We start from the raw sequence: 20,510 nt of genomic DNA on the forward strand, positions 1-20,510 counted from the left end.
ACAATTTTGGTTTGAAAAAGAAGTGAAACATATTAGATAGGAATGAAATTGAGAGAATGAACAAAGTTTACATTAGCAAAAATCTAATTTTCTTGTTATCCCTGTGATCTTGTCCTTGGCTAGAAATTCTGCATTATGTTGTTATTGATTTTCAAGGGAAAGATATATTGATTCTGCACAAACTTTTGTTAGTTGGATGAGTTTGGCTCCTTTGCCTTCCAAAGAAAGTGAAGAGTTATTGATAGGTTGTTGATTTGGGTCGTTTATGACCATCATACAGATACCAATTCAAACTAAGCCTTATGTCCCAATCAAGTATGGTCGGTTACATGAATCCTTTTTGCCCATTATGTTGGTAAAATATTATCAAGTTAGTGTATTTTATGGTAAGTGATGTTGGTGTTTCTGTTTGTTCTTTAACTTGCAGTGAAGGACTTGGCCGGGGATATGATGGGGACATTGCTTTTGCCAGTGCCCTAGAAAATTTTGGTGGAGGGCATAATGATCCAATTAGTGTGGCTTTCGGAGGTATGTCTAGATGTTGAAATTTTTTCTTGAAAGTTGCCTTGGGTAGTGAGTTGGATGCAAGTTGGTGCATTTATAGTCATAATACATACTCTAGCTTGTTCATGTTGGAACCTTTTGCATGACAAAGTCTTTATTTCTTTTTAGGCACATGAGGTATGAACAACCTTAAAACAATATGACATTCTTGAGCAATATGTATGTTGTTTATAAAATTTGAGTCTTGGATTGAGGGGACTAATTTGTGGAAGTGAATAAATAGACTCTTATGAACATCATAAGAAGTTTTGTCTATTGATCTTATGTTGGACTTTTGTGTTTCTGGAATCTGGATATTGGAATTTTGTGTTAATTATGAAAATATGTTAAAATACAAATTCAAGCTTGTACATGTAGTTGAAGCATTGTTTCATGCTTCAATAGTCATAATTTGTTATGCTTGGGCATGTACTTGGACTTTTATGTGGATAGGGGTAGACCGGGTGGTCAGAAGTTCACCAAAGAGTGGCAAAACATGTTAGAGGCATCGGAGACAAAGGCGATGACTGGAAGAGACATAGAGCAGTCCAGCCAAGAGAGAGAGAGAGAGAGAGAGAGAGAGGCAGTGGAGAGCTCAAAGTACTGAGCTCGACCTGAGATAATGTATTCTACCTTTGTTGTAATTAAAGTATCACCTTCTATATATGGGATATGAGCCTATGGTCGTAACTAGATATCCAGAATATTTGTCATATTTACTGGTAGGATGACACACTGATTTTGCGATTTGATATGTTAGCAGTGGCTTAATGCATTTCAGAGGCGCAAGTTAATAAAGTTTAAGGCTGATTTGCATCTGTTATTTGTCAAACAAATGGAACCTCCTCTCATCTGGAGATATGGAATTTTCAAACTTTGCATAATTAAATGATAATGAGGTCTTAACAAGGAAGGTGGAATTTGGGTAGAAGTATCTATTCAATTCAAAGTAAAATTGGTAAATACCACCAAATGTGAAATGGCTACCTGATAATCAAACCTACCTTTTTTTTTTCAAGCAGCTTCCATGGAATAAAACCACCACTGGCCTACCTGTCAATCAAACCAACCTTGTTTTTGTTTTTGTTTATCAAATTCCTAAATAGGGACCCAATGCAAAGCAAAGCCACTAATTTTATTATACCCTTTGGATAATAGATATATAGGTTATCTTCTCTTGTTCTAGTTTCAAAATTTTTGTATGTTCTTCAAAACAAGCCACCATAGACTCGTAGTTTCCAAAAACAGAACACATTTGGGAGTGTTTTTGAAATGGGTTTGATGGGTGAGAACCTAACACAGATTGTGATACCTGTGGCTGCTTTAGTGGGGATTGTGTTTGCTTTGTTTCAGTGGTTTTTGGTGTCAAAGGTGAGGGTAATTGGGTCTGGTTTGGATGGATATAAGGACAGGTTGATCGAAGAAGATGAACCAGAGGAGGGTATTGACTCTGAAGAGGCTGTTGCCATGTGTGCTGAGATTCAAAATGCCATTTCTGTTGGTCAGCTCTCTCTCTCTCTCTCTCCATAAGTTCTTGTGCCTTGTTGCATTGTGATTAATGGAATTCAGCATGATTGATTTTTGGTCCATTTGACTTTTAAAAACTGCTTTTCAATTAAATCAAATTTTTTTTTTTTTTTAATTTTAATCTTTAGTTGACTCTTCCAATTTTCATTCCTTTGTTTATTAAGTTTTTAGGTGCTTTTAGACTACAAGTCCCTAATAAGTAAAAATAAAATAAAAATTGAAAAAAGACAACTGAAGACCAAAAAAACCAATAATGAAGCTGGTTGCAGACGTAAAAGGATGAGAAGTAGGATTTCTGACATGAGTAATTCTGATTTTTTTTTGTTTGTTTGTGTTTTGATCGTAATTCTGATTGAGTACAATAATTTTAGTACAAGCTAATCATTTTAGAATTATGCAAAGATGTTTGAGCATGGGGTGACACAGTTGTTATTGACGGTGCTGGTGACAAAGAGGCCTTGGAAGAGAGATGTGAACAGGTATATGTTGCTTCATTCTTCGAAATGTGAAGCCCTATTTGCCTGTTGAGTTTATTCTTGAACTGTTGGTGATTGATTGACCATTAGTTAATTGAAAAGCAATAGCAAAAAAGTAAAAAATAAAAAATTTCTTCTGATCCTAACTTCATTATGCTACCTATCATTTGTAATTACAGATTAGGTCGGCAATTGATTTGAGCACTTCTGATTATGACAAGGAGAAGTTGCAAGAGAGATTAGCTAAGCTTTCTGGTGGTGTTGCTGTATTGAAGGTCTGCCTCACTACAATGCAAACTTCTCAGGCTAGCTAAGTGCCTGCTTGTTTGGTTTTGTTTTTGCTTTTGCTTTTGTTTTTTGCTTTGATTTTGTGTTTTCAGAAACAAAAACAATGAAAAGTTCAAAAACCTCCATTGTTTTCATTTTTATGCGAAGACCATTTTAAAAAAATTTCGAGAACATCTTTTTGGTGTTTCTGTAAAAATGGGTTGTTTTCAAAAAAATTCCTGAAAACAGTTTTTTCAGAAAACACAATATGAAAACAAAAACACAACCAATCAAGTTTCTAATTCTCATATGCTGTTATCATTGCAAGTGAAGCAGTACCCCTGATAAACACAATTATGAAACTTGTTTGTTTGATTGCACAGATTGGAGGAGCAAGTGAAGCTGAAGTTGGTGAGAAGAAAGACAGAGTAACAGATGCTCTAACTGCCACAAAGGCAGCACTAGAGGAAGGAATCGTACCGGGTAGGGAGCTTCATTTTAATTGGCTTTCACTGAATCTCTAGTTTATCGTAAATGGATAAAAAGATTGACAAAAAACACTTTCTTTGCAGGTGGCGGAGTCGCTCTTCTTTACGCATCAAAAGAGTTGGACAAACTGCCAACAGCCAACTTTGATCAGAAGATTGGTGTTCAAATTATTCAGAATGCACTAAGGTCTGAAAGTTTTCGTTTATAACCATTAATAAACCGAAAAGGTCTTTTAGAATTATTTTTTATTTATTCATTTATTTATTTTTCCATGTGTTGTGGGTCTCATTAAAATACTCGAAAGCAGCCATTTCTAGATCACTCATTTTGTATTATCGCAAACTAATGAGCCTCTTCTTGCTTCAAACCTGTAATCAAAAGATAGCAGCTTTGAATACTAACCAATTTTCCATACAAACGGTTCAATTCCATTGCAGATGCCTGTGCATACAATAGCTTCGAATGCTGGAGTTGAGGGGTCTGTTGTTGTCAGGAAGCTATTGGAGCAAGACAACCCTCATCTTGGGTATGATGCAGCCAAAGGTCCGTAGACCACCTTGCATATCATCTTGTTTCACCACATGACTGCGAATGTTATTTTCAGCTTGTACTAAAATGATTAGCTTCTGTTTCTGTTGCACGATCAGGTGAATATGTAGATATGGTAAAGGCTGGAATTATTGACCCATTGAAAGTAGTTTTAGATATGGTAAAGGCTGGAATTATTGCATTCTAGAATTATGCAAAGATGTTTGAGCATGGGGTAATTCAGGCATGCTAAAAATCTGTCAGGACATCAATTAAGGTGTTACCTTCTAATAATAGTATAAAATATGCCCTTATATATGAATTTATGGGTTTTGGGATTTGTGAAGTAAACATTTAATTCCGTACTCGTCATTGAAATTCTTTGTATTTTCTTTGTGATATTATGTGCAAAATTCCTCTTATTAAGGGTAAATAAGTAGTATAGATTATGCTGAACATGACGCTCATAGACTCATAGTGTTTTATTACCTGTCATGATTAGTTTAGGTAGTATGTGGTAGAGTTTCTAACAGAGTGCACAATGTGATCTATCATTTATGTTTTTGGATGGAATGATAGCTTGACATGATATGAGAGCATATCTGCAATGTAGCGATAGCCAACATTTGCAGTGTAGTTAATGTTCTTAAAGAATCGTGGAAATCATATTTTATTGTCTTTTCTTTTTGGTATATTTCAACATACACACATCTCTCTAATCTAATGTTTTGGAGTTTCTTATTCAATGTACTCTGAAACTCTGCTACAATTTCATTTACTAATAGCATAAATGCCTTGATCTATGAAAATAGTCATAACCTGTTTTATTCTCCTCTTCCTGAAGCTCATGTTGTCATCTTTACTTCTCTTAAAATTTTCTACTGCATCATTTATTATTTTCCTTCATGTTAAATACAATTGCATCAGCAATGATATGTGCATAAAAGTTTACGCACACAGTATCCACCAATGTCTCAAAATGTACAAATCGCTGCATTTTGTGCACACAAACTTTCTGTGCGTGTAGGGTTTTGCATTTTTATACATGTCAAATGATGAAGTTTCATTTTGTCATGAGAACAATGGTGTTGGTGTTCTTGTTGCAACGACAGATATTCACAAGGCTAATTCTATTCTCTCAGGTTGGAGGACACGAAAACTATGGAATCAAAGACGAATTCCATTGACAGGGCTGTTGCTAACCTCATGTTTAGTAAGGTGGATTCGGGTGGAATAGATCTCCTCGCTGTAGTGTCATCCAAAGAGGAAGCTAAGGGAACAACCAAGCAGTGCAACTACAGCTTGAATCAGCCACAACAACCTCATTGGCAAAAAGTAGAGCATCATCCGCAAAAAAGAGGTAAGTAAGCGTGGGACAACCTCTTCTAACACTGCTGGAAAAGCGACTTTTAGCGGCGTTTTAAAAACGCCGCTATAGGTACTGAAAACGTCGCTAATTATTTTTGTGACGTTTTGTACCAAACGCCGAAGACGCGGCCGTCGCTATAGTTTTATGGCGTTTGGAAAACGTCGGTATATTAGTATAGGCGGCGTTTTTAAAACGCCGCTAAAAGTCGCTTTTCCAGCAGTGTTAGAAGAGGTTGTCCCACGCTTACTTACCTCTTTTTTGCGGATGATGCTCTACTTTTTGCCAAAGCTAATAGAGGAGACTACCAACCCCTTAAATCTATTTTGGAGGTTTACAGCTTTGTATCAGGACAACTCATTAATGTTGAAAAATCAGGGATAATTTTTTAGGCTAATACGTCAGAAGTAGTGAAGAGCGAATACTGTGCTTACCAGGGGATCCCTTCAATGAACGGTGGCTCGAAGTACTTGGGTCTACCTTCTTTTTGAGGAAGATCAAGTCCGAAGCATCTGGGTTTTTAATTGAAAAAGCTATGAATAAAAATGCAAAGATGGAAACAGAGTTTGTTGTCTCAAGCAGAGAAGGAGGTACTTGTCAAATCTGCTGTGCAGGCAATTCCTGCTTATGCTATGGCATGTTTTGCCTTTCCAAACAAGTTTAATGATCGTTTAAATTCATATACGAGTAATTTTTGGTGGGGTAGAGATCCTTTAGACCGTGGCCCTCACTGGGCAAGCTGGGACAGCTTGGGTTTGGCTAAATCAAAGGGAGGGATGGGCTTTAGAGATTTCAAAGCTTTCAATCTAGCCCTTCTTGCAAAGTAGATGTGGAGACTTATCACTCGTCCTCACTCATTCTGTGCTCAGATTTTAAGAGGGGTTTATCATCCACATTCAGATTTCCTAGCTGATTCTAGGGGTAGAAGTCCATCTTAGGCATGGGTAAGTATTCTCCAGGGTAGAGAGCTTCTTAAAGAGGGGCTACGGTGGCAGGTTGGCAATGGGAATTCAATCCATTTTTGACGTAGATGTGCCTCATCCCAATGCTATCCCATTTGGACGCCCAGAGAAGCAAATTGTGTAGCCCATTGGATTGCCTCAGCTCACTTGAGGGGTGCTCTCCCCTTTGGTTGGGTTAGATCTCCACCTGAATCTTTGAACGAGTTGTTGCTGCTTGATGTTTCTTTGTAGCGTTAGAGCTTTTACTAGTTCAACAACAACAAAAAATAAATAAATAAATAAAATTATGTCTTAATATATTTAAGGGTAATTATAATATAAAATTTAAATAAAAAAAATTAAAAAAAAAAACTCTAACATTTAACACTTGTAACAAAATAAATTTTTTATTCTTAATTTTGTCAATTTAATTTATAATCTTTTGATTTGCTTTCAATATAAACAATCAACCTATTTTTGCTAAGTAAAACCAATGAGAAAAAAATATTTTAGTCTTTAAACTCAATGTAAATGTATATAACATGTTTAAAATATCCCTTTTTTGTTGAGTTTAATGGCAAAAATACTATTTTTTTCGTCAATTATACTTAACGAAAATAAGCTGATGATTTAGATTGAAAACAAATTAAAAATTTAGGGTTTAAATTGATAAAATTCAAAATTTATTTTGTTACAAGAGTCAAATATTGGATTTTATTTTTATTTTTTTGTAATTACCCAAAATATTTATTTTGTCTCAACATTTTGTGATGATATTAGTAGCTGAAAAAATGAGCACGACTATATATATATATATATATTAGAACAACTTAGCCTTGGCTCCTCCAATTTAAACTTGTCCAAGAGTAGGATTGATTATATCTCAAAAATTCAAGCCTAACCATATTTCACCTAAAAAACACATACGTTAATTTCAATTTTATCTCCTATACTATTGTCATTTATTCTATTTTATTCTTAAACTCTCAATTTCGCCTATTTACTCGTTATAATTTTTTATGGTCCAAATGGAGACACTGAAAACAACCATAGAACCTAACACCCATCTAATTGACCCAAAAAAAAAAAAAACTTTATAATTAAATCATTTTAAATCATATAATCGAACACCCATCTAATTGGTAGTAAGCTGTAACTTATTCAAAATAGTGAGGAAAAAAAAAAAAAGTATTTGTTTATATAATTTAAGTTGCTCAAATTTTAAAATAATTTTTTTACCCATCAAATAAGCTTACCAATTATTAATACAATTATCTCTACCTGAACCACATAAACTAAATCAAAATTTATAGATGAAATTGATAATTCAAAAACTGAAATAGTGAAAATGTTAAAGTTTAAGGGATAAAAGTGATATTAACCTTAAAAATAATAAAATACAAACCTTAAAACATAATAAAAAATTAATTTACACCATATGTACCAAATAATAAAACACATACATTGTAATATAATTTAATTCATTAGTGAGAAAAAATTAATATTATATATATTTTTGTTCATTACATATAGTTTTTTATATATTAGAAATAAAATATTGTGAGAACTTCTACCAAACCCTATCCAAAATTTAATTGAAATTGAAGATCCTAATCATATTTAAAGTTGGGCAAATTACAAACACCCCCTCGAAGTTTGGTAAAAATACAGATTCCCCCCTGAAGTTTGAGAAATTACAAATTGCCTCCTGAGAGTCAAATTTTCATAACAAATTAGGGAAAATTAAGGGAGAATCTGTATAAAAATAAAAATCTCAGGGGGCAATTTGTTATGAAAATATAAACCTCAGGGGGTGGGATGGGAGAGAAACTGTATTTTTCATCAAACCTCAAGGGGAGTATTTGTAATTTGCCCTTTAAAGTTATATTGCACTAACCACAAATTTTTACGAATAACTTGCAAATTTAAAAGAGCAAATTATATTAGTAGTCCCTATATTTTTACACTTACGTCATTTTAATTCTGTAATATCAATTAGTTTGATTTTTATTCTGAATTTTTAACTATGTCAATTTGATCCAATCAATTACAAATGTTATCATTATTTGATTGAAAATGTACATATAAGTGCCATGTGTTACATATTTAGAGGCCAAATCATAAACTTGATCAATTTAATGAGTTAATTTCAACTAACTCATTGGTCATTTTTTGTCAAAAAATCCTAATAACATTATCAATCGGATCAAATTGATATGAAGTCTAAAATTAATAGTCAAACTTAAATTACTTGAAAATACAAGAATCAAAATGACACAAGGAACAAAATGTAAGACGTACTGACAAATTTGCCCAATTGCTCAAGTTGCATTTCTAGAATTAGAATTGCGTTCACCTGGCAAAATATGTGAACAATAAACACTGTTGTTTGTCTAAAACTAAAGCGTATTGACCCCCACCAAAACGCATGTAAACCTTGTGTGTAAACAAAATCCATCTCTGATTACTCAATAAATATCAAATGTAAAAGAGAAGAAATTGTCAATTTTTTTCTGGTTAACCAAATGAAGGCAACATGGAAAAGCTCTTACAAAGCCAAAGAAACCACATTTAAAGTCAACAATCGATTCCACATACCAGTGCAATATCCCATCAAGCCACACTTGCCAACCATATCTCCACAACTACTCTCAATAATGTTGATGGCCTTATTAGTAATGAATCTAATAATATTCAGAAAATACTAAAAACCTTCAAGAGTCAAATCTCTACTCTTTCATATGAGTGAGATTGTGTTCAATTCTGTGATCAATTTTCATGTTCGTGGAATAATAGACATGAATCGAAGGAAGCAAAAGCAATCTCCAAAGACTGACAGATACAGACAATGAGATTGGTAACTTTGTTCTCAGACGAAATGACCGAAACACGTCCAAAAAAATAGTTAAAAGCATTCACCATTCCCCCAAAAACTGCAAGACACACCCACATCAGCAGCACATGAAAAGCACTTGGAAAGAACAAGATATCCCCCCTTGATTAGGAAAATATGGATACAACATGGCAGACAAGAAGTGTTTTCGTTTTCATTTTTGAAAAACTGACATTAAGCATGCAGAAGAATAATACATAAAGCAACTCAGTTACATTAAGCTATTTCCTGTTCATTTTTGTAATTTTTTTTACCTAACTCAGAAAATCCCCGTAACCCAGCCTTACCTTTGTTGGGTGTGGAATTTAATACCAGAACGGAGAAATGTCAGTTCCAACAGGACTCATAAAGCAAAACTCAAAACCAACGATTTCTAGAGCTTGAAAATGCTCAAGTTGAAAAGAGTATAAAATGGACTAGGAAGTGTATTCACTGGCTGTAGGTAGCCTGTGCTCCGTTTCAGTCTTCCTTCTTGTCAGGTTCATCAATTGCAGCAAGTCTTTCAACAAGGGGAGGATGAGAATAGTGATAGGCAGAATACCAAGGATCAGTATTCATAGCTGACAGGTTCTCTTCCTGAAAAAGCCATTATTAGTTCGGTTAATCAGCAATTCAAACACTCATAACATTATGAAGTCCTATAACAATTATGAATTTATTATAATATGTTTAGAATAGAAGTATTTGACCACCCATAGTACTATTAAAAGAGATGAGGCTTTGGTCTGGCACAACTGTTAATCATATTATCTTATGCATATATCAGGACACAGCTGTATTGCAAACACACAAGTGCTATGTGGCCCCTGATAGGACAGGAAAAAAAATACTTGGTTATTAATATTATTTTCTTACCCCGCCCTGCTCAAGATGCATGACCAATTTCCAGACCAATTTTGACTCACCATCAACAAGAACCAAAAAAAAGAGGAAAAAAGGGGGGAAAAAAAAAAAGAAAAAAAAGAAAAAGGAAAAGGCACATAGTCAAAGAACCACAGAAACAGAACAACGATAATTAATGATCTGTTTGTTTCAACAGGAAACTTATTCATGTTTGGTAATAGTGATGGAGTGGTGGCAGCAGTACTAGTGTGGCGGTGGTAGTAAAATTTTAGCCCGGAAAACATTTTCCACCTTTTAAAAGTGAAACATATTTAATTTCCGTTAACCATGGAAAACATTTTCCATTGTACCAAATGGCAGAAAATGTGGCCCAAACAAAAAAAGCGTAAATAAACAACAAATAACAAAAAAGGTAGCAAGTTCCTCTAAATACGGATGAACATAAACAATTCTACCACTTCTCCAAACTGTTGCCAATGGCCGCAAAAATCAAACATAACAAAGATAACAGATGACATATGAAAATAGAAGGAAAATCACCTGTAGTTTCACGAGTCCTGCTCGAAGAGGCGAGGCATAGCCAAGCTTCTTAGCAAAAGCATCAGCCTACAGCAAAATAAGAAAAATAAAAATTGCAAATTTATGGAGTACCAAGGAAAAAGACACTGAGTGAGACCCGTAACTAACTATTGTCTACACAGCAAACATTTACCTGAAATTCGAAGGACCGGCTGACAAGATTAAGACCAAAGCTTACAAGATGCTGGAGAGGTATTACCGTATGCTGCAACCAAAGAGTTCATATTAAAATCATACACAATTCTATCTTTCTCTGCTTGACCCAAAACAGTAATTTCCCAAATTGTGATTTTAAACAGACAACAAAGATAGCATACATAAGACAACTACAGACTCATTTGCTATGCATCAAGTTTTCCCTGGGGTCCTAAACAAAGGTTTATAAACCACATCTAGCAGAATACTTGCAATATAAGTTTTAACTTCTTCAAATTGCACGGGTGTTGAACGTAGGGTTGTCACAATGATAACATTGGAAGTCAGTATCCAACTATTCATTCACGAGTGCCTTTTAAAACTAAAACTCCAGAATATAATATAAGGGCATGGCCTAATAGCTTACATAAGTTGCTTAATCAAAAATCCGAATTAAGAAAAAAATAATAAAGTGTGTTGGAACAAAGTGTGTTGCGTTTTCAAATCACTCCTACAAGATGGGGTACAACAAAAAGGCCAAGGCGATAAGAAAGGACATAATAGCCTCAAAGTTAAATAAGAAATGTCTTCTAATAAATAGATCCAACCAGAGGAAATGGATCCTCAAGTAATTGGGATGAATCCATGTTAAGTTCGATTGTTATGGTAGTAGCAAATACTAGCATACTGCAGACAAAGAAGAGTTTTCAAAATCAGTTTTCTGAAATATTTTCAAAAATTAGTTTGGTTAAAAGAATGGAAAAATTAAAAACACTCATTATTTTCATATGGTTCTCTCTTTCTTGTAAATCAGAACTTTTTTTTTTTAGGATTCAAAAGTATCTTTTCTTTGTGTTTATGTTTGCCATACTAAATTTTATTTTATTTTTTAAATTTTCACAATACAAGTTTTGAAAATTCAATAAACAGGCCCACCGATTTTGACAAGTGTTAATAATGTGCTCAACTCATGCACATGCAGCATTCATCCATGACATTTATTATTTGATGAATCAATACCTGGAAAATGATCAATCCAATGAGGACTGGTTGTGTGTCAAACCCAAAACTCTGAAACAGATCCTTCGAGTTCCTCACAAGAGTGTATCCTCCAAATTGCAAGAATGTGAGAATCTGCAATGGGGCACAAGAATAAGACAAGGTTTGAACTCAAGAAAGCTCCATCTCACAGCTGACAACAATTAAGGGTATCATCAGTAATTTGAAGTTTTCTACGAGACAACAAAGAATCGAAGGTAGAAAAAAAAACGCAAGCTACCCGAAACACAAATTCAATTTTTTACATTCTCACATGTGCCAATGTTTAGTAAGAGCAATAAAAGATCAAATAAGACGAATTCTTTGTCCTCTTGAAACACAGACATGGTTGAAATGTGATTTTAATATAATACTACCATTAAAAAAAATAATTACAATAAACAATAACATGAAAGAATTGTCTTTTTTAACAGAAAGATAACATATTAAAGAAGAAACTGATTAGTAATCAACATGCACCTCATACCACCAAACATGATTCTTATGATGAAAAAACTCTGATACAAATTGTTTGCTTGAATTGCATTTACCAAACCCAATTTTACACAAGTCAAAAAGGGGATATATCTTGTTGGGAAAATTATCTAGCAGTTTACGTTATTGGGCAACCATTTTTAATGGTATTAGCATTAAGGATATCGAAACTCAAGAGGCAAAGCCCAAAGATAACTCCTAAATAACAATAACTTAATATAATAAAATTGGATCCATAAGCATAAAAGAAAAAAATGAAAAGTAAAAGGAATCCCCAGTGCCCGAATCCTTCAAACTTATTAGTGGCAATCTTCAATGTTTTCAGGCCGGTAAATTGATGGCCTCTATCTGAATTTTTTCTACCATATCTCTGTTCAGATAAAATAAATTATAAACCATAATGTCAAAACTGGTGGAATGCATACTACAAAACGCAAAGGACTATTTCTTAATGAGAAACATTAAGATAGCATCAAAAGGAAATCCTGCCACGGACTGAAGACCTTTTTGTCCCACAAATGTAATTGGTAGAATATTATTATTATTATTTTTATTTTTTGATTGGCACCGGTGTGTCGGGATCAAAGCCCTAACTAATCTCCAAGGATGCACAGGCCCTCGGCAAGGAGTTTCCCGCAAGTGCACCACGGTTAATTTAAGGGGTTTTCTCCCAGTTCGAGGGCTCAAAGAAATTGTTAGCACCTAAGAGGTTTCGATCTTCGATCCCTGAACCTTGGAGGGAGTACACCCCCAAGATCTTGCCACTAGGCCAACCCCTTGGGTTGTAATTGGTAGAATATTATTATTAGTATTTAGTTAGATTTAGTTACATAAGTACTACTAAAAGGTGTTGATTCTATTTCCAAATAATATTAAGCGTGTTTCGTAATTAAGTTAGGGTTTTTGGTCCACATATTTAGGCTTTTGGCAGTGTAATATTCAGCTTTTGAACTAAAAATATTGATAGTTTTTTAGGCCGTGGCCGTTTGTGAGTTTTCTTCCTTTTCTCCCTATTATCTTCTTTGCAATCCAGACAATCTAACTTGCCTTCTAGCAAGATGGGTCTAGTTAGTAAAGTTAATAAATCTATGACAGTAGCGACCACTACTTATGCATTTATAACAGAAATGCATAGGGTTTGAACATTATTACTGTAACAACACAACAAATCATTTTGAAACATTCATTTGCTAAATAACAGTCGCATCATACCTGAACAGCAATGAAAGAGTACATTGTATGATTAAGTTTCCAGTGACCCAGTTCATGGGCAATTACAGCAACAACTTCCTCCACATTTTTGCACTGCATAAAACCACTAACTCAATCATACTAACTTTGAGAAATGCAACCAAATCAAATAATATGTGTATGTCTCGCACTATTTTAATTATGAACTCAAAACATGATCAATTAAGCATAACGCAGTATGAACTCTCATCAATGATGACTAGAGATATATTAAATATAGACAGAATTTACGTTAGTTTGATTCTAAAATTCAGAAATGCTGTCAAAAGACTGTCTTGACCAGCCATACATAGCACCAACGTTTCAAACTACTTTAAAAAAAATAAAAAATAAAAAACTTGCAAGAAGACTAATGATATCATATTCACAGACCACCTAAGAAATTTACTTCGAGAAATTCCATGCCTGATTTTCTGAAATTTTCAGTATGTAGTTCAGTTCCTACTCTGAATCTCCAAGGTGCAGATCTTGTTTAAAAACATTAATGGTGTGTTTGGTTAAAAGATTTGGGAAGGGATTTGGAAAGGGAAAGGAAAAATGTGTGTGAAACTATGTGAAATATATACATATTTTATTCACATTTCACCTATCTTTTCCATTTCCCTTTCCAAATCCCTCCTCAAATTCCCCAACCAAACATAGCATAAAAGAAATTTAGTTCTCTCATAATGAAACCTTTAGCCTACAGAACCTCAATTTTATTTATTTATAAATTTTATATATATTTTACATACGAAAGGCAGTCCCAGTGCGTGAGGCTCCCCAGCCACAACACAGTTAGGAAAGGATTAGATGTATGTAGCCATATCACCACATATGGAGAGGATGTTTCCATGGTTTGAACCCATGAGGCCCAGGTCGCTATAGAGCGACCTTATTGTTGCGCCAATGCCCGCCCACAACTAGAGATAAGTTTGAATCACCAAGATGCTAAAAGACTTCACACTAAAAAACAGCATACAATATCACCACAAGAGAGAGAGAGAGAGAGAGAATTTCTTCCAAAATTCAGAATTGCAAAGTACATTTAACAAGTGTGTGCAAGGGAGAGGGGACAACATGTGCTACAAAATTAACGGCAGTATTACCAGATCATGTCACCTAATGAACTAGGCAATGCCAACAAAACCAAAAAAGCAAAAGCCAAATATGTTGATCATTTCTGCAGTGTCAAAACCTATAGACAATTTTTTGTGTATATACAGTTGTACACACATGTTTTGTATATCACAGAATACGGAGTACATAAGCAACGCAACTTCTGATAAACACATAAGAATATCTAGGTCAGAAGAAAAAATACATACATAGACACATAACATGGGTTAGTGACAGGAAGGAATACAAAAAGAGATGAGGAGCACACCTAATGGGTTCCACAGCATATGACTAACAAGTCCACAGTAGCCTGAATAAAATATAATGAACATTTCACCTCAGAGGATTTGGCTTAATGTTTAAAGGCTTAACAGTTGTTTCCTATTTCTAATCTTAAACAATGGAATATCTTGCTCAGAAATGGGGATTACACAATGTGGAACAAAAATTCGGGAACAAATCTAAAACAATGGGCCAAGATAAGGTTCACATTGAATTTTGCAAACAGAGAAGACTAGGCTTCAGTCAGTAAAATATGGGCTTCAGTCAGTGAATACATGAACAATAATGCACCAAGATAAAAAAGTAATAGACATATGAGTCGGATACACCAATTCATTAAGAACCCAGCAAAGTAGCTTTGGATTCAATACAAATAAGGCATTGCACAAACCTAATACTGCTAGAAAAACAGAAGGCTTCATCCATATGTACAAAGTGCAAATAAAGAGTAATGTTTCCAGAGAAACAGTTTTTTGTAGAATTTCAACCGCGACCACATCAATGTCCTATTTTTTCTTACATAACAAAAACTAAAATGCGAAGATAAAATGATCACAAGGAGAATTCCAACAATTCACAAATGGATGCAAATTGGGGAAACGAATATCCTAATTTCAAACAAGATAAGCATCCAAACCTGCTGAATCAAAGTGTCGTAAAGGACAATGCGCTTATTCTTAAAGAACCCATACATATATGCCTGCATAATGTTGACAAGCAAGGTCAGTCCAAGACAAAAAATAATAGCATCTCAAATTCAAGTAATATAAATATTGTGCATGACCAAGTACGATATTCTTGTTCCCATCCCTAAACATGACGGTAATGACTTAGCGATAGAGAATAAAAGTGAAATTGTACACCTTTTTACATCTCGTCATTCTAAATCAATGTATCAACTCCATAACAATAACAAGGTTACAAAAAGCCCAAATAGAACCTCAAACTATTAGTTTGGAAAAACTCCACCATCAATTTAAGGGTCAAATTTGTCTCGCATCTTTTTTCTATACCACAACACTTTATAGAGCACGATTAAATAAGAGACAACCTAAATATTCAAGGATTATTTTAGGCTGTCAACACATCAGAATTGATGTGATCTCCTGAGATCCAAATTCAATTACAAATATATACATATATATATACCAAAATCTGTGTGAATTCATAATCTGACAAAATTGAAGCTAACCAAATATCCTTCAATAATCCAAACTAGGCCAAATATGAGATGAATATATAAGATAAGGGTTTGACCATCTAATATTGATTTACATAGAATCTAAAAAAATTATAAGATTATTACAATGACATGTATACATATATTTTGTTAGTGAATTTAACCAGACGACCCAAATCTGCCTTATCAATTATAGGTAGATTTGAGTTGGACACATTTCTAAATAAGCTTTCTTCAATCGGATTCAGCTTTGTACCTCCAGATCTAACCCACTACCTATATTCAGATTTTAATGGGATCAGATTCCAGGCCGAATATGGGTCTTTACCCAGCATGCTGACATCACTATTTAATCAAAATTCAAATTGTAAATAATAATGAAAAGATGTATATAAAAAATAAAAATAAAAATTTAATGCTATCTACAAGAATCCTTACATTGCTATGACTTGACCTTGTAGATCCATCAACGACGAACAACTTCTTCAATGGAAATTTGAGGGAGGAAGCAAGATCCTCAATTTTCAACCTCAGTTCTCCATCCGGAAGCTGTTTGACAGAACATACCACAATAAATTACCATGAAACTAAACATGAACTTGAATTGATTTCTTCAATTAAAATGGGCTAAAAAAATATTTGAAACTCACTGGAGTGAACTTGTTAAAAAGTGGCGCAATTAAAACTGGGTACACAGTCATCATCACAAGAGATAGTACAAGCATAAAACCCCAAAGATAGATGGCCAAGTAAGGACCTCCTTTCTGCAACCCAAACAAATGAACATTTTTAATCACCAACCACCAAAGTAAAACTGAAATGTCTTAATCCAGTGAAAAAAATAATTGTTAGAAGTTCGTAGAGTTTATGCTCAAATAAACATGGCAATAACTTCAAAATGATACATGTAGCAACTGAATCAGGTGGACCAATCGAAACAACATTATCCCCAATAAACTGGTAAAAAGTGTCAATACTGACAAATAACAGTACCTGTACTATTACAATGATTGCTGCGACAATAGGTGGTCCAATTATAATTGCTAGGATGATTCCTTTAATCATGTCCCTAATGAATAACCATATTGTTTGCTGTATGGCATAAGGAAATGATATTTTAGACAGGTACTTCAGCAAAACAAGAGCAAGAGTGTAACAACTAAATTTTTAAGCTAGGAAATAACAATATATGAACATGACAATCAGTAATGAGAGAGTACAAACTTTGTTGAAACCATGGCGGGCCTCAATGACAAATGTTGAGTATAGAGAAAATGGCAAGTCCGTAATCTGCAAAGATTCCAAAAATAATGAATATCAACTAGTTTGAATACAATAGGAATATAGTTACTTCAATGCATACACTTATGAGGATGCACATTAATTTAAAGAAAATCATGCCAAATATGATGTATCCATTCCATCAGGTTCAGCCAAACCAGGAAAATTAGCTAGCCTTGACCTATAATAAGTTTAAACAGTTTGTGGCCAAGACACCGATCCAAATATGAGCAATCAACCAACTGATATTCAAGTATAAACCCAAACCCAACCCCAAAAAAAAAAAAACTGGTTAGAACAGTTTGTGGGCAGGACATTGACACAAATATGTGCATCCTCAACCCAAATCAACCAATTTATATTCAAGTGTCAACCCGAATATTCCCTCAATCCTCATCCTTACTAACCCATGATCTAATTACTTCATACCCAACCAGTGAATATTTTGGCAAGGAACCTGTTATCTCACACACTGCCACCTAAGAACCTCCACAGAATCTTTGGCGACAAATTTCAATATGACAATTAATAAAAAAATAAAATAGAAAGAGAGAGAGAGAGAGAGAGAGAGAGAGAGAGAGAGAGAGAAGGAAGAAGAAGAAGAAAAAAGAAAGAAATACTATGCATCAATATCTAAAACAAGTACCATCTTGTTAAGCAAATCCAGCAGAGGGTATATCCAGCCTTTCAATTGGCTACAACCCACATACAATCCCCATCTACATGTTATTGTCTAATTAAAAAAAGAAACTCCTTATGCATCACAACAAGCTTATACACATCGAAGTTCTAACTAAAGCTTCTTGGCTGCTTAAATACAATTAACATGATTCCAAAGACATAATTTGAAGAAATTCACTTTCAAAGCAGAATATGGCACATCACAAGAAGTAAACCAGACATTCATTATCTTCAGATCAAACAGAAGGTTGATATGTGCACCTGTGACCAAAACATAACACCGGCCAAAAATGCAAGGGTGTGCACTATTTCATTCTCTGCGTTGAGACCCATATACACAAGGAAGTCTCCTGATCTCTGGAGTAAAGAAGAAAAATTAGATACAAAGAATAGTGTTGCAGTACAACCAATCCATAATCTAACAACAAGCCACTCACCTTCCAAAACCAAGGCAATACCCCAAAAAACAAAATTGCAGAGTCCATCAGTATAGTTACGAACTCATGAACAAAATGGAAGTGGCTGAAAGTTAAAAAAGGCAAATCAGAGCACAACCAAAATAGCTATATTAGTGAATAGCACAGGTAAAAAAATAATAAATGAGGAAACTTGTGACCAAATAAAAAACAACAAAACCTTTTATCAAGACTATAGGCTCGAGATTTTTCAAACTTTTCTTGGCTAATAAGTCCTTCCAAAGTCTTGGGAAGCGTTGGTAGTTTAAGAGCAGCATGTTGCCGCAAATCGAGATAAGTTTCGAAGATATACATTAATATCATAAAACCTGGACAACCACAAAAGACAGCAATAGTTAATTAAAAGGTACAGCAATCATAACCAACGATTGTTATAAACCATTGATACACAGGGACAAGGGATTTCCAACTGTAGACAATGCAGTCATCAAGAATTACATCTTCACATAAATTATAAATTATACACCAAAACAATACATCAACAAAGAAAGGAAAGGAAAGGAAAGGAAACATGCAATAAACTGCCGTAACCGTTAACAAAATTTACATATCCACGTGGTATGTACTCATACTGTGCAGTCAGTAGGCCTACAAAATCAAACTACTAAGGCTGCTTCCATATTCCTTTGCCTGCTCCAACAATTGAAATTTGCAGGGTAATAACTACTATATCCATTGATTTCATTAAGAAATTTGTATTAATCAGATATCCTTTTAAGTCACTGTTTTGGGTTCATAAAGGAAGGTATCATCTTTATGATTAAATAACAAACCACATAGATCTTTGGAACGTCTCATGAATCTTTACTGTTAAATTTCCCTATTTCAGAGTAAAAATTGTCATAACATCACGTTTCTGAGCAAAACCAAACCAAACCAAAGAAGGGGGGGGAACAAAGCTAGAATTTTTCAATTCAATATGAACATAAGAAGGGTTAAATTGACCAAAGCAGAAAGTTAATAACACAAATGAGAAAATGAAAACAGAAAAACAGAAAAACAAAAAATAAACAAAAACCCTAATGTGTATATCATAAAACCTTCAATAATTAAGCAAAATATCAACTAAAACCGTGAATAAAAACCTGAAACAGAACGATCGATAAAGCCCTAAAAGAATGATAAACAATTAGAAACATACTTTGCACAAAAGACACGCAACAGAGAGAGAGAGAGAGAGAGAGAGAGAGAGAGATTTAACCATACCGACTACGGCTTCCATGTACGGAAACGCCATGGCTGGTCCAGTGGTTGTAGACTTCACGGGTAGAGAACACTAGAGAGAGAGAGAGAGAGAGAGAGAGAGAGAGAGAGATTTGGGATATTTTTCTGATGTGGTGAATTTTGGATTTTAGACTTTAGAGCTATATAGTGAAAATGATGTACCATGGCAAAGGTAATATACAGATAAAGGAACAAAAATATATGAATCAAAAAAAAAAAAGAACAAAAATATAGATAAAATATATGAATCAAAAAAAAAAAAAGAACAAAAATATAGATAAAAGAACAAAAATTTATATTTAATTAATGATTATTGTAAAATAAATATATTTATTAAATATTTGATTAATGATTATTGTAAAATATATTTGATTAAATATTTGATTAATGATTAAAATTTGTTGCATATTGTTGAGGACATAATGAATATATTGATTAATGCATATTCTTTATGTGGCTGTCTATAATTTTATATTTTAAAATTTTGTAGGGGAAATTATTATTCAATGTAAATTTTAAAAAATTATTACATATTAGTGAAAAAATTATAATATTAATTATTAATTTTTTTAATTTTTTTGTAATTACTTTTTTATTGAGAAAGTGTCAGTGTAGTTCCCCCAATTTTGTATCAATTGGTTGACATTATAGTTTATGTTTACATTTTATGAGGTATAATTAATTAAAAAAAAAAAAAACAATGCAGGGTAAAAGATCCAAAAAATTTGAAAAACATAGAGGGTGCAACTCTTTGTGTGGGGGAGATGCAACTCAAAAGTTGTCCTTTTATGTTTGTGTAATTTTTATTATCTATTTCACTGACATGTAATTCTTTTAATTAATTTACATAATTTGACTAAAAATAAATAATTTACATAAGTTAAATGTAATGGCATAAGTTAAATGTAATGGATTAT

At 33.7% G+C, this 20,510-nt stretch overlaps 1 protein-coding gene and 2 long non-coding RNA genes across 4 annotated transcripts; 2 read left to right on the forward strand and 1 right to left on the reverse strand.

Annotated features, from left to right (window-relative positions):
* Positions 1-755: 755 nt before the first annotated feature.
* On the forward strand, positions 756-3,298 carry LOC114307220 (uncharacterized). 2 transcript variants are annotated; one of them, XR_014330150.1, is made up of 4 exons: positions 760-2,044; positions 2,473-2,549; positions 2,726-2,821; positions 3,197-3,298. It is a non-coding gene; the product is annotated as an uncharacterized LOC114307220 (long non-coding RNA). The 2 variants fall into 2 exon arrangements; XR_014330149.1 differs by having other exon boundaries at positions 756-2,549.
* Positions 3,299-3,384: 86 nt separating this feature from the next.
* On the forward strand, positions 3,385-5,077 carry LOC145790863 (uncharacterized). The gene is made up of 3 exons (XR_014330151.1): positions 3,385-3,488; positions 3,740-3,845; positions 4,973-5,077. It is a non-coding gene; the product is annotated as an uncharacterized LOC145790863 (long non-coding RNA).
* Positions 5,078-9,109: 4,032 nt separating this feature from the next.
* Positions 9,110-19,767, reverse strand: ATSTE24 (Peptidase family M48 family protein). The gene is made up of 14 exons (XM_028214986.2): positions 19,576-19,767; positions 18,530-18,677; positions 18,331-18,415; positions 18,155-18,250; positions 17,156-17,221; positions 16,925-17,023; positions 16,582-16,695; positions 16,370-16,480; positions 15,389-15,451; positions 13,333-13,425; positions 11,608-11,721; positions 10,586-10,657; positions 10,414-10,479; positions 9,110-9,606 (listed from the first exon to the last, which is right to left on the reverse strand). Exons 1-14 carry the CDS (start codon positions 19,604-19,606, stop codon positions 9,490-9,492), a joined length of 1,275 nt encoding a protein of 424 aa, XP_028070787.1. The 5' UTR covers positions 19,607-19,767; the 3' UTR covers positions 9,110-9,489.
* Between the last annotated feature and the right edge of the window lie 743 nt (positions 19,768-20,510).

The sequence above is a fragment of the Camellia sinensis genome, chromosome 5, assembly GCF_055761805.1.
Source record: "Camellia sinensis isolate YWXY chromosome 5, ASM5576180v1, whole genome shotgun sequence".
NCBI classification, from domain to species: domain Eukaryota; kingdom Viridiplantae; phylum Streptophyta; class Magnoliopsida; order Ericales; family Theaceae; genus Camellia; species Camellia sinensis.